This window comes from Stegodyphus dumicola, chromosome 10 (genome assembly GCF_044657685.1).
Source record: "Stegodyphus dumicola isolate Sdum_Otavi_A_Nest chromosome 10, ASM4465768v1".
Classification (NCBI taxonomy): Eukaryota; Metazoa; Arthropoda; class Arachnida; order Araneae; family Eresidae; genus Stegodyphus; species Stegodyphus dumicola.
Genome location: NC_140777.1, coordinates 112,014,929 through 112,030,426, shown reverse-complemented (window position 1 = coordinate 112,030,426; position 15,498 = coordinate 112,014,929). Strand labels below are relative to the sequence as shown.

At 29.5% G+C, this 15,498-nt stretch overlaps 1 protein-coding gene across 2 annotated transcripts in view; it reads right to left on the bottom strand.

The window, feature by feature from the left end:
• LOC118204163 (WD repeat-containing protein 3) overlaps positions 1-15,498 on the bottom strand; it is a 195,433-nt gene that overhangs the window by 138,470 nt on the left and 41,465 nt on the right. Inside the window, exons 4-6 of one of the 2 annotated variants that reach the window (XM_085825385.1) lie at positions 10,856-10,934; positions 4,746-4,838; positions 2,370-2,477 (exon numbers count right to left, since the gene is read on the bottom strand). In XM_085825385.1, the coding sequence (XP_085681511.1) occupies positions 2,370-2,477; positions 4,746-4,838; positions 10,856-10,934 (280 nt within the window). The remainder of the gene's footprint in view (positions 1-2,369; positions 2,478-4,745; positions 4,839-10,855; positions 10,935-15,498) is intronic. The other variant, XM_085825386.1, reaches the window with a different exon arrangement.

The window sequence follows — 15,498 nt, the reverse complement described above, 5'->3', positions numbered from 1 at the left end:
AAGTGGTATTAAAGGTGGCCGGCATCATGATCAATGACTGCACACCCCTATATGTGCCTGCAACTGGGACTACTATAATTCAACAATATACTGAAACAGTTTTATTGAATCATGTTTGCCTTTTTTGCAGTATTTCCAGGGATAACTTTAATATTTTAGTTTAGAATATACACTATATATGACACAATATTCAGAAGGTTTTCTGTATTTATTCCTAAGTGTCCTAAAAAAACAGGTGGATTGTCTACTGATGATCATTCTTCTTCAGAATATTCCAAAATCTGAGCTTAAATCAGAACTGCTTGAAATTCTTGGTCAGAAAAAAATCACTCTGTCACCAAAAAACCCACTGATAATAATAATTCATAGAAAACAAGTTTTGTCATTTCCCAGATTTTAATAATAATCTGCAAAAAATGAGTTTAGTCATTTCCCACAAAAGTTGTGTTAAATAGAAATACGAGTAATATTTATTAGCTTTTTAAGATTTTTTGCTTGCTTATGATTTTGATGCTATAATTTTGTTGAATTTTACTCCAGACCATATGAATTCAAATTTCCATATGTTATTATTTTTCATGTGTTGGACTGCTTGTATTCACTTTTTTTTTTTTTTTTTTTTTTACTCAGTCTGCTCAAAATAAAAAGTGTTTTAATTTTTAAGCTTGCTTACAATGCTGATGCTATAATTTTGTAAAATTTTGCAATTTTTTGCCCTACTGACTGTAGCTTGTAGGGGTTAAACTGATAAAAACAAAGATTACTTTTATAAATTTTCTGAGATTATCTGACACATTAAACTTTAGTTTGTGCCTTTATTGGTTCAGAACCAAGCTGATATATTTACTGCTTTTGTTATGCCAACCCTCTGTTGATGATACAGCAAAAGATGTAATTTTTTTTTTTTTTAAATTTATTTTGCATTATTGCTACTGCTTTTTGCTGCTTTCAGCACACAACGGAATTTGGTTTTGAACTGCTTTTTAGTTTGTTATGTATTCATTTATTTATTATACTTATGTATGAAATCTATTAAAATGCATTAAAATACAAAGAAATTATTTCAAAACAAAATTAAAAACAAAATTAATTCAAAATTCTTAAATTCTTAAATTAATTCAAAACAAAATTTCATTAAATAATAAAGATCAGACTGTTTTAAGTAATGAAATATATTATGATTTACCGCTTTCCCAATTAAATGGTCAAGAGGCAAGTCACAGGCCTTAAAATCTTTCAACTTCAGACTTTTAAAATATGGACTATATGTTAAAAAGGTGACATAGCATTTCACAATATGGGCACAAAGGTTCACTCTCAGCTTTCAGTAGATGTTTACGAGAAACTCAAGCTTAGCCAATTCTAAGACGAGTTAAAAGAACTTCTTCCTTCTGATTCTTAGTTTTACACAGTCAACGAGATAATACATAATCACCGAAATAACAAGTAAGAAATGAAAATATGTCATTCAAACAGATTTTATTTTCATTAATTCTGATTTTTTAAAAATCAATTTTTTTTAGTTACCCTATGATTTTAATTATAAAAAAAATATTTTTTACAATTTACAAATTGCATTTTACCGAAACCATAAAACAGTCTCTTAATAGTATTTTTACTATTTAATTTATTTTTGCACTTACTTTATTTGCATAAGAATACACAATGGAAAGTTAAAAATAAATCAAACAATTTTAGAAAAATGACTTTAGATAATCCAGATTCTCAATTCAGTGTTTATCTATTTTATAAACTTGAATAGTATTACACAACAAATTTAAAACTGATTTTACAGCACATGTTTAAATGTTATTTAAAAAAATTCATGCATGGAAAAATATTAAGCAAAATTAAAGTTTGTGACAAGATGCCCTTCTGACATAAATCCTCCTCTGATGATCTTCTGACATAAAAATTTTCATTTCCTTTTATGCTGATATTGATATGATGCAAAGGAATATTCATCACACTCTGGTTTAAATCTTAATCAAAAGGATGTACAATAAATAAATTGCAATGAGTTTTAAAAGGCATTTTGAATATGCATTGCAATTATCACTACACTTTTCCCGGCTATACTGAGGCGTTTCTTTTTCTTTTTTTAACTCTTTCACTCTTTTTTTCCAACTGTGATTTCTTTTTTTAACTCTTTCACTCTTTTTTTCCAACTGTGATTTCTTTTTTCCAGTTTGTACTTCAGTGAACTTCCCTAATATTTTAAGGAAATAGATTTCTTCTCCCTCCCATGTGAAGAATGGGTATATAGCTAATTTTCTATATAAATGCCCTGATCATAGTTATACTGTTAAGGGATATTATAACTGAGAAGTTACAAGAAAATCTTATATATTTTAAAACAATTATTTTACATTTTTATCTTCACTTTCATCTCTACGCAAATTATCTGCCTCAGAATCATCTTCATCACTGGGGACTTCAAGACGAATTCTTTTGCTTCTATTTAAATTTGATGACTCCTAGAAGTAAATGTAATTAATGTGCAATACATCACTATACATGGATCATAATATTAATCTTCTTTTTTAATGTCTTTTGATAAATATAATGCTTGAGAAATTTATAATTACAGGATGATTTAACTTGGAACTTTTCTCTGGATGCTACTACAGTACAAAGTCCGAAATCCGGACGCCTCGGGACTTAAGCGTTTCCGGATATTAGATCATCAATTTAAATCTGGTAAGATGGCATGCAGAAATTATGCAATTAAAAATATGAAATCATAATTTATGAAATAAAGAACAATTATGATCTAAAGGGCAACAAAATTTACAAAAAAGCTTAATATTTATTTGTTTACTTTATTAAACATTTCTTTAAATGTAAGTTGTTCAAGTTGCTTCCACCAAAAATTCAAAAAGTTCCTTTTTCTTTTTTCTTATGTCATATACAGTTGACTTTCCAATGCCATACTCCTCGCACAATTTTGAAACGGATATGCCTTTATCCATTTTTTGCAGCAATTCCTTTTTTTGTTTAATAGACATTGAAACATGGCTTTGCTTTGTAGATCCTTTAACAGCTCCAAAATTGGGAACTTGGTTTAATCCTAGTATCCAGTGCACAGGGGATTTGGCTACTTTTCGTGACTTTATGATGAGCAGTAAACGGACATATAACGATTAGTAGTAAACGGGTCATTTTGGTGCTGGCGATCATTTTCAAAATCGCGCCAAGGCTGCACCATATACTAGGATTTTACCAGAAACTCTTTTTGACATAATCGAAAGTTCAAACTTAGTTTTTATAAAATTGCCGTAATAATAACAGTCTGCAAAAAATAATAAGCTGGATCAAATTACAAGATTACAGAGCAGCGCAGTCTGCTACATTAACCGAAATGCATTAGAATCAGTAAAGATAATTTTAGCCTAGCTTAATCCATTATACATTATTGACTGTGTATCACAAGATTGGTGATTAAAGAAAAGTTGTTTCGCTAAATTTTGTCTTGCTGCTATTGCATACTGAATTAAGCCTGAATTGTATTGGTTTATTATTTACAATACCTATGTTTACTACACATGCTTAAAACTAATCTGAGTCCTGAATAAATAAACTCCCACATATACTTAAGGCTTTATCTAGGGCCGTTGCTAGATACTGCCTGGTGCAGTCTCTATGGGTCCTAAATTCTGCTACAAAGCACCTTCCTAAGTTCTAAATTTTCACCGCGCCTAAACTTTGGATCCCAGTGCTTTCCCTAAATCATAAAAAACTACTCATCCCTTAATTTTGCCACTCGGTGCTTCCCCAAATTCCAAAAATTTCGTCTTCCCTAAATTCTGCCGTCCAGTGCTGACATAGTCTGCCGCCGCTTCTGGGTCTATGGTTAATAACATATAAGTTATTCTTAATTAAAATAGGATCAAGGAAGTTCGTGTTATGGAGTTCTTAGGCATAAACGCCTTTACCTCCCCATCATCAAAAGAATAAAATTATCGTCATCAAAAGAGGGGATTTTCTAATACAGTAAAAATTTTGATAAGCCAAAAAAGCCTTTAAGAATAAGTGCCTTTACACTGAGAAAAAAGGTAAAAACTCAGAATGTCTAATTTTGCGTTAATTAAAATATCACTAAATGTAATCTTTTGGCCTATGATTTTCATTAACAAAATCTATTTTAACATATGAAAAGAAATTTTTGTTGAAATTTTCTCGTCAACATTTCTTAGAGCATTTAAAAATCTATAATCATCGCCAAGCATAATGTTAGCATAAAAGATTGCCATACTATTGTTATTCAATTCCTAATATGAAAAAAAGTTTAGACATCGCTGCATGACATATACTGAAGCTGTCATATATTGATAAACATGCAGTGATGAAAGCAAAATAAAATAAATAATGACTCGCCAGGTCGACGTCAGGGATTAAAAAATAGGTGTATTCGGTTTTAGATGTATGCCAAGCAGACACTCGGCTACGAAGCCAAATTATTAATCTCACAAATTTATGCTTACATGATTGTTTTTCCATAACAAGGTATTTTATTTAGTGCCTAAGTGAAATTAAGAATCGCAATTTTTAAGTGAAAAATCTCAACATATTTTATTATGGAAGGAAAAATCAAATGTGTAAAGTATATCAAAAACAAAATATTTGTGGCTTTGGGGTCCAGATTTTAGATCGTTCCAGATAATGGATGTCTGGATTTAGGACTTTGCACTGTATAACAAAAATTAATAAATATAGCCATGTAACTAACACCATACATAACTTACCTTCTCAGAGAGAAGCAAATCCCAGACATTTAAATGTTCTCCATTTATTCCAGTTATTAATCTTGTACCTTTAATAATCACAAAATCCAAAATCTAGAAACAAAAGAAAATTGAAACTATAATAAGAATTAAGAAACTATTCTTTTATTAAGGAAAACACCTCCCCTATTTTTCTTTTTACTTTTAATATTTTGATTCTAGCTTTGTCACTCATTCTTCCCTCTCCAAATAAATGTACTTCCAGAACACATTTTAAAGCAAAATGGTTGTCATGTTATAAAACCAAAGTTTTTTGGTACTTTAAAAATATGGCTAAATAACTAGCATTTCCAGAACACATTTCAAAGCAAAGCAGTTGCCATATTATAAAACCAAAGTTTTTGGCTTATTTAAGAATAAAGCTAAACAACTAACCAACTAAACTGAACACTAAAAAAATTAGTTCTCTCTCTCTCTCTTTTTCTTGGATGTTAAAATTTAATCAGTATTTCTCTATTACAGCGAAAATATTACTTAAATTTAATTTACATATTAATTAAGGCATTGGAATCTTCAAGGGTCCCCCTATGAACTCCTCTTTAATGAAATATGCAACAATGTACCGCAATTAGAATTTTTAAGATTAAATAAAATCAAATTTTTAAAATTAGAACTATTTTCTAATTAACAGATGAAACAGGAAATAGAATATATAACATTACATTTACATTCACAGCTACTGCATTTTCTTTAAGAATATTTTTTTGAGAAAATTTAGAAATTATACCTGAATTAATACTATTTGATACTATTATCTTCTATTTGTGAACTTTAGCAGCAATTTGACATTAAAATAGCAGTGATGTGTTGATTTTGCTTTTCAGTAAAGAAACTTTTATTGACTTCAAAAACACACCCAGTATTATACTTGCTTTACTCTTTCTATTTGGGCAATCCATACATTTTATAAACAACTGGTCCAAATATCTCTATTCACCACATTAGTTCTGTTTGGTTAAATTTGATCAATATAAATATTTTGAGCCAATAATAAATAAATGAAACATACAGTTTACTATAAATGCAATCTGAAACCCTTGAAGCAAATTTCCTATTTTTATTATTCCAGTTTATCAGCATTTATTGACATTACATTTCCATAATATTCTTTATTAATTGATGTACAGTTTAATTGAATGAAAATTAACATGCTCATGATATGTAATCCCTTATTAGCTCCTGTCTTTATCATTTTGTGAAGAATTAATGCATTCCTCTTATATATTATTGCAATGAAATATTTAGAAAATTATGGTGGCTATTCTGCGTTTAACTAAAGTAAAGACACAATTTAGTTTTAGGGATTTCTTGATTAAAAATTTTAAATGCTCTTCATAATTTGCCTATTCCCAAAGATACAAAACTAAGAAATTCAAAGAAAAGTTCATGGGGAGAGACATATAGAGATAATGAACAATAAATGATGACTCAAGAGGTCTTACACAAACTTAACGAGAACAAAAGCAAAATATTTTTAGTAAACAAAGTTTTACATTACCCTACAATAGTACTAAAAAAAAAACTTTTAGATAAAAAGAAGCCAGACTGAAAGAAAAAATCAAATTTTGAAGTAAACTGTCATAATTAAGTTCCGACTGTTCATACTGACAATTGTTTAAAAAAAAAAACTTTTAAAATGTATCATACAATATTACAAACAAAAAAATTTTGACTAGATCGACTTATTGTACATAATCAGAACAACTTTAAAATTTTATAACATAACTAATTTTCATTGCATTTAACATTATCTGAAACAGTTTTAATGAAATTGTGCTATGTTAAGATATTTCTATTTACTTTTTGTACAAAACCAGAAGACCCACAGCTTCCTTTAAATACTAACATTTTCATTTTATAGGCACTTCCACATTAAGGAATTGGTGTATGGATACACCAGTGGTTAATGGGATGCTCTGCATAAACTTCTAAAAGACCTCTGTTCCTTATTTAACACGTTGAGCGCCACGCGTATTTCTTAGGCAATCCCGTTCAGGTCACAGTAATTCAAACATTTTAAAAATAATTCAAAAATATAATGATTAATCACATTACAATATAATAATTTTCCTTGAAAAAATTTGCATTTCGGTATTGCAACTGAAATTGAAAGACATGCTTCATTACAATTACAGGCAATTTCTAGAAACACAAAAATCTATACCAAATTAAAATCATATTTCATTTTATTACATTTTTGAGCATTTAAAAATTATCTAATATTTGGATCAAAGTAAGGTTGTATTTATTACTTAAGTTCTTAAAAGTGACAAAGACTTTAAAAGCTAAAGGTCTAGCAGCAAACAATTTTAAAAATTGTTCATCTTGTATAATTTTATTAGCACATGAACAGCATTTTAACAAACTTTCTACTATATTTAATTTAAACTGTTACTTCACTCTTTTTTTTTTTTTTTTTTTTTTTAAAGCAGAACATAGCAATCAGAGCTTTTAAAAATCTACAAATGCAAATAAATGTTCAAGTGAAACAAACAGTTAAGGGTACTTTTGTGTTATTGCAATCACCTTCGTAAAAGTCACCAAATTTTCAGAATGTGCCAGACTCTGGCAATCACGCACACAAGTAGGCTCATAAACAATGATTATAATAATCAAGCAATGTCGTCCTCATAACAATCAAGCAATGTAATAATTTTCTCACGCATTATTTTTTTGCTGTCGTCCAACACCTTTTATAAACAAATCATATTTTATGCTTTGAACTTAATTTTAAAATATGAGCTTGTGGAGTTTGAGAGTGATGGAAGAAACTGAGGTAAAATTTCATGTGTATTAAGGTACAATACACTTACTTAAGTCTTGAAACCAAATCTATATTTCCTATAAATTCTCCCTTATTTTACCATATGGGTTGTGTTGAACTTTCTTAACTTCAGACTTAATTTCAGTTTTTGTTTTCACACACATATCACGAATAAAAAAGAGATCCATGTACAGATGCATTATTGCAATGGGGAAATCAAGATTTGTTATGAAAAATTCAGATAATTTTCTCTAAATTTTTTCTCTTAGTTATCTTGACAATTAATGATAATATGAATGAACCATCAGGAACACAGAATTTTGACGCAAAATCTGTAATGGAAGCAATAAAAATATGTTTTTGGTAGATAAATGATGTTTGTGCAATGCTATATCCCTGATGTTCTCTGATTTTGTTTTAAAGTGTAAGCAGATCATTGTGCACATGGGGAGAACAGCACCAAAAACAAAAACAAAAAAAAAATTTGAGAAAAATGTGTTTTCTTTTTTAATGTATCATGTAATACTTATTTAATAATTAAAATTTGTACTTTAAATTACTAAAGTATGTTTCCTTTTCATATGTTGATAATGTTTGCCAACTTGCAATAAATATCAATAGTTTAGAAATCTTTAAAAAATGTCATAAAAACCACCAACCTGAACCTGACAAGTAACTTTTACCTTTTCATCTGTAAAAAATCATCAAATTACACCGAGTTGGTTGTGTCAATAACCAATTAAACATATTTCCTTTTTTTTAACTGAAATGCTAAAAACAATCATTCTTAGAAAAGAAAGCATGTTAAGTATCAAAACAGGCCAAAATTCCTTGCTTCAATTTAGCTATGTTATATACACACAAATGAAAAGGTCTTGAAGAAAAATTATGTTCCATCAAACTTACAAATGATTAGAAAACAAGACAATCTTCTTCTACTGAATTATGAACAACTTTACAGACTACAGTATGAACTATGTAAGCATAAATTTTACATGTAGCTGCTTATAAACACATTGGGAGACTAAATAATTTTACAAGTAATTTTATTGCTATGGACAGAACTAAAACTATAACATACAGAAGTATGCCTAATAGTGACTTTTTTTTTATTTTTTACAAGGAATTAATTAATTTTAGGCTTAAAATATAGTGACAAAACATTTTGGAGAATTTTTCTAATGGTTTTCCTGCCCAGTACCCATAAAACATCAATGGGCTGTCAGTTAACTTTCTGAATTCTGGAACTCAATTAACTCAATATATCTTTAAGTTAACTCTCTGATCCCTGAAAAGAAATTTTTTCACAACCCAAAAAGAAAATTTAATCATTTCCCTCACCTCTTCACCACTTTCTGACCATAAATGCAACAGGTTTCCCACATACATTATTCACACGTTTAAGGTACATTCTGGTGTTGTCTCTTTCTTGGTCAAATATTCAATAGCACTGTGATGTCTGATTATGTCATTTCTCTAAAAATAACCTTATCTTATTAATTTTAATATACAGTATCCCAAAAATTATCAAATACAGGTTCACTGGTAGAAAAAAGATGATATAATTAATGGCAGGTTTATGAAATGAGGGACTCAAACTGCCAAAACTTCTGGGGATCCACTGGAACATAGGGCCCTTTGTGACTGCACCAAGTGTGATCTCATAATTGCAAGTCTTGATATAATATCTGCACAATATTTCAACCCTATTATGTTATTGTATCATATGGTATTTTCTGATTATCCACATACCTGGTTTCAAAACTTGGTAAATCATGTTTTGGACATATTTTTGAGTAATAAATCACAATAGTCAATCCATATATGCTCACATCATACATATGCTAGTGTATATATGAAGTTTCTTGTTTTATATTTAATCGATATTTTAGTGATCGGTGAAGAGAATTTTCTGAGGTCATGTCTAATCATAATATGGCTATGGAGTTCATTAAATGTTTCTTTTTGATATTATTTATGAAAAGTACTACATCCAAGAGCTATAAAAATAGCAAAACAATTTTTTTTCTCATGTTGCAAAGAACTTGTGACTTTCTACGGGATGATAATTAGAGAATACCTAGGCCAGCTTATTCAGCTTCATCATATATTCAACAATAGTCAATTAAATATATATAGTATATATATTTCAAACAGAAACAATGAAATATGAAACTGAATTATTATTAATTTTGTTATATATAATATTATTGTACAATATGCTTTAAATAAAATAGCTACATACCTCATAATTCTGTTATATATAATATTACTACAGTCAAAAGTCGTTAATTCGGACACCCATAATCCAGAATGATCTATAATCCGGACCTCAAAGCTAAAATCTTTCTGCGCATGCGCATAGGCGTTTTACGCGTGCGCGAAAGACATTTACGACTGCGCATATGCGTCTGCGCAAGCGCAGAATACGTTTTCGCATGCGCATTTAATGTATAACGGACGGTATAAGCTAAAATTATCTAATTATCTATTTCAGTTAATGTTGATGATTGCGTTGTTCCTTAATCTTCGAATTGGATCCGGCTTATTATTTTTTGCAGACTGTAAGAGCAATTTTCTAAAAGTAAGCTTGAACTTTCGATTATGTCAAATAGAATTTCCGATGCTGGAGCTCCCAAAGGATCTAGAAAACAAAAGTATGTTTCAATGTCCATCAAACAAAAAATGAATTGCTACAAAAAATGGATAAAGGCATATCCTTTGTTTATCTAACCGTTCCAAAATCTGTTTATCAATTTCATGCTGCTCTGAGCGGGGGGGGGGGACATCGCAGCGCGCAATGAACTGGAAGTTGATCTGTCAGCACTATCGTTATCTTCAGGGCAGATGTTTTTATTTTATTCGGCTTATAATTCCTTACTAAATGTAGTATTTAATCTCGATGTACTCCGTCTTTGATATGATTTAAATCAAATTCCTCATCATTATAAAAATCATGAATACAAATCAAATAGTTTTCTGGTTGCAATTTTCTAATTTCGGCTATGCGTAAGGTATTCTTTACGCATGCGCGCATTGAAAGAAATGTTTAATAAAGTAAACAAAGAAATATTAAGCTTCTTTTTTTTGTAAATTTTGATACCCTTTAGATCATAATTGCTCATTATTTTATAAATTACGGTTTCGTATTTTTAATTTTTTAATTTCTGCATGCCATCTTACCAGATTTAAACTGATGATGTATAATCTGGAAAAATCGATAATCCGGAATCGCCGAAGTCCCGACAAGTCTGGATTAAAGACTTTTGACTGTATACAATATGTTTTAAATAAAATAGCTACATACCTCATGCCGAGTTCCAACAATGGTCTGAAAACAATGTTGAGTATCTAAATCCCAAAGTTTTATGTAGGTGTCTTTAGAACTGAAAAATTCACAGGTTATTAAGAAAAAGAATTTTTTTTTCTTAATGAATAACACTGCCCCAAATTATATAAATTGGAGAAAGGATAAATCAGTGCAAAAAGAACTTACATCTATAAAATGTTTTGAAAGTATTTCAATATTACACAGGTTCAAAATAAAATTAATTAAAAATATAATGCAAGCTTATACTAATTTCCCCATTTTTTTTATCAGAATCTTTTTTCAATACATAGTTCTACTTTACTAATTAAGATACAATAATCTTACTTAAGTTACTTAAGTCTTGAAACCAAGTCTATATTTCCTATAAATTCTCCCTTATTTTACCATATGGATTGTGTTGAACTTTCTTAATTTCAGTTTTTTTTTTTTTTATGGGCACAAATATCAGGAACAAATAAGAGATCTATGTACAGGTGCATTATTGCAATAGGGAAATCAAGACATTTGATTCAGACCATTTTCTATGAATGTTTTCTCTCAGTTATCTCGACAATTAATGATAATATGAATAATCTACTGTTTGCATTTCAGAAAAAAATTATGGTGGATGATATTGTCAATGGCAATAATACTAATACTACTAACTAATAATCAAAATGACTCAATCTGACCTTGAAATAATTCAATTTGACCTGTGGCACTTTGTTGTTCTTCTCCTGGGGAACACTTTTTTGTTCATTGTGAAGATTCATCTGTTGTTTCAATATTAGAGCCATGAACCTATACTTCAACAACAATAATCATTCTTTTCCCAAAAGTTTAATCATTATTTGCATGAAAGTCTCTGGCAAATTGCAATGCAACAGTGTTTCTCATCCTAAGTCACTACATAAGGGATAAATTTTGCAGAAATTCAATACCTTTTTAGATTTTCAGTCAAAATCTGATAGCATGATCCAATTAAAATGATGTAATTGTCAAAGATTTTTCACACATTTTTGTTAATTTACAGAAATTAGAGTCATAGGAATTTATTTTGTCAGTTGAGGTTAATAGGCCCTCTGAACAAAAATCTTCACTGACTGGTTATCAGTCATCTTCGAAATGCTTAAATCATCCACAACACTGAAAAAAACTTGAACAGTGATCTGTATAAACTTGTTTCAGCACTTTATAAGACTGTGTAAATTTCTTCTTAAGTTTAACGTAAAATTTATAATAATATGATCGTAATAATATTTATGAATCTGATACAGTTTGAAAATTACAGAGACAACACAAGTATTTAAACAAAGCAGCATAGTATGATCCCTATGACTAACTGCAATTAAAATATATGAAAAATGAGAAGAATCTTGCCAATCTTCAATGCCATCTACTGGATACTGCTTTGAAATCACATTTATGTTCTACTAAGGAAGGATTATTCAGGAACTTTTGGAATACATTTTATACATAATAAATAAACTACAAAAATCAATATACAACTTGTGTTCATTATGATATTTTAAGGAAAAGTGAGTCTCGCATACATTTTAAAAATCAAAAATAAACCTCTTATCTCCTTTAAAAATAAATAAATAAAAAGTAAAAATGATTAGAAATAAACACATAAAAAAGAGAAGTGTATTAAATCTTATGTATTAAAGATCAAATAAATAACAAAGTAAATATGATAAAAGTAAAAATCAGATATTTAAAAATTTATATATAATAAGGATTGAATACTGAAACCTTCAAGGAAAGGACGCCAATTATTAAAAGTTCCAAGGGAATCTAACTCACAATTTGCTCTGGGATTCTGTGTGTGGAGGATAACATACCTTTATGGGCCTGAATTATGTCTCCATAAAAGTTTTAACGTCTACGTCCACTGCATGTGCATAATCATCAAAGATTGTATACATGCAGCAACAAAATCTGTTGATTCGAAAAGGCCTGAGAAAATATATATGAGATCTTCAAATATCATTATACAGTATGCTTAAAAAAAAATTATGGGGGGGCATTGAGTTCTGTTATACTTGTAATTTTCAACTATAATGCCACACATTAATGAAGACAAAATGCAGAATTCAAAATTCTGGGATGATCCTCCAATGGATTACAAGTTGTACTTCTGCGAGATGATGAAACTCGATGATGAATCACAAATATCCTAAAATGTGAGTTAGCATGATCTACTTGGTGGACCACATCCCCTTAAGCTTTCTATATTAACTTCTCAATATATATTTATATATGAAAGAAACTGCAATAAAGTGTGAACAATAAAGGTGAAAACTCTAATGACAGTACTTTTATTATGGTGCCTACTTTTAGAAGGAATAAGAATTAAGAAGAAAAGAAACAGTTAACTTTTTCTACTGATTAAAAAATATGATACTTAAGTATTATCCCGTCAGTTGTCTACAGAAGTGGCGAAGACTGCACCGATCATTCCCATGAAATTATCAGCCACACTTTTACTGCAACTCTTACAATAAAACATTTGTCACTCACTCTACATAACCTACCAAACAACCACTGCTGTGAAAGTATTTCATTTTTTCACTTTGTAAAAAAGTGTTCAGTGATTTCTACCATTTTCTTAGACCTTCCAATTTTACCAGAAGCTCTATTTAGAACATTATACATGCAAATTTCTCACAGGTGATTGTTCCAGTCTATTACTGCTTTGTCAGTCATATGTTCCTTTTCCCATTTAATAAATCTTAATTCTCTCAACCAGTTATACATGAAAGTGGAATCACAAATGTGATTCTATAAAAAATGTTCGAAATGCAAGAAAAAATACAGGAATAACAGTTCATTTATATCTTTGTTCATAAAAACACTAACAATAAGTGTTACATTAAATAAAAGTGGAGATGTTATGAGTATGTTGTGATGTTATGCTTATCTACAACTGGCTGCTTGGCAACAATTTGATGGTTGATGGGATAATACATAAGTAGCATAAATACTTTTAGTCTGAATTTCCTTTTTAATGTAGACTGGATGATCGTAAATTGCTAAATGATTCATCACTCTTTTGTGATCAATACAAATGGATACTTTAAAATAACTGTTTGTTATGATTCCCTATTAGGATAATCTTCTTCAGCTTCATATGCTGTTACAAAACTTAAAATCATTGTCATCTGAAACAAATACCTTGTTGATTAAATGCACAAGTTTGCTGAAGATATACACTTCGTGAAGGTGTAAGTACACCTATCATACTTGCATTTGGGGATAATCCTAGTTATTTTTCACAAATTTCATTGATGTATATTCCTTAGTCCAAAAATAAATAAAATGAAAAGCTGCTATAAATGAGATGCAAAACTCTCTTCAAACACGATTTAGACCCACATTCTAACCCTTTGCTTTCAGTTTTTTAAATTGTATTTCCACAAAATTCTGTCATTAAAGAAATACAACTTCAAAGAATAGAAATGTTTGCAATCTCTATTATTAGGCAAAATGCCATATTGCAGAAAAAATATAAAGTTTCATCTTCATCAGCTGGCAACTTTCACACCAACAAGATACAATTCCACATATATATAAATACATGTCTGTAATGTGCATACTCAGGTTGCAATATAAATACTTTTTGGCAACATAGTACATTGCTTCGTCAATATTTTTTGATGGGATAAGAAAGTACACAGACTTTTAATTAAGATATCTGAAACATGTCACTGAAATATGAAACTAATAAATAAACCTAAGGATAAAAATATTCACATGTTAAAAAATTTGCAAAAGTATGAATGTTATGAATTTTGTACTTACATAAATAATTCGAATGAAATTATATGTGAAATTATAGTATTTTTCTTATAACAGTAAAATCTAAGGAAGCAAATCTTTTCTCGAAAAATTAGAATACAGGAGCAGGTTTGTTTAACCGGGCAGAAGGTGCACACCAAACAATGACCTTGGAGATCCCATGAGGTGACTGGGTCACCCCAATCAGTTTCATTAGGAAAATGTGCTATAAATTTTATAGAAACCATTTGATTATACACAATAATTGCAATATTTCATTAAGAAATTATATTTCTGAACTTAACTTATTTTAATTTTAAGAAAAAATTCCATTCAAAATAATTACATACCTAATCGAAAGCTAACATACACTTCTGGCAAACATAGGAAGAATGAATTTTGCATAGAAAATTATCAAATGTGGACTGGATGAATGTAATTTTGCAAGAAATTGCAGTTTTATTGACTTTGGACACAAAGCACATCAGCCTTTGTCAAGTTTTGGTTTCTTTGATGGGCGTTCTTCTGATCCACTAGAAGTGGCATTATTGATGCTTTAACGAAGCACTTTAGAAAGCACTAGCATATATTTTCTTATCTCTATGTGGGGCTGTATCAGAGATATAGCCACATTTTTCAGGAATTTTCTCCTATTTCTATATTGTAAGGAAGTGGTCTTTGTTGACAATATGACAACTCCAGCATTTATTGCAGCGACGTTCAATGCATAATAAAAAATGACCATCGGCCATCTGTTGGTTTTTCAAGCTGTCGAATATAATGATGACATTTCATCAACTTTGTCTACACCACCTCTTGATGCATTATAAAATTATTTCTGGTTTCACCGTATCATCACT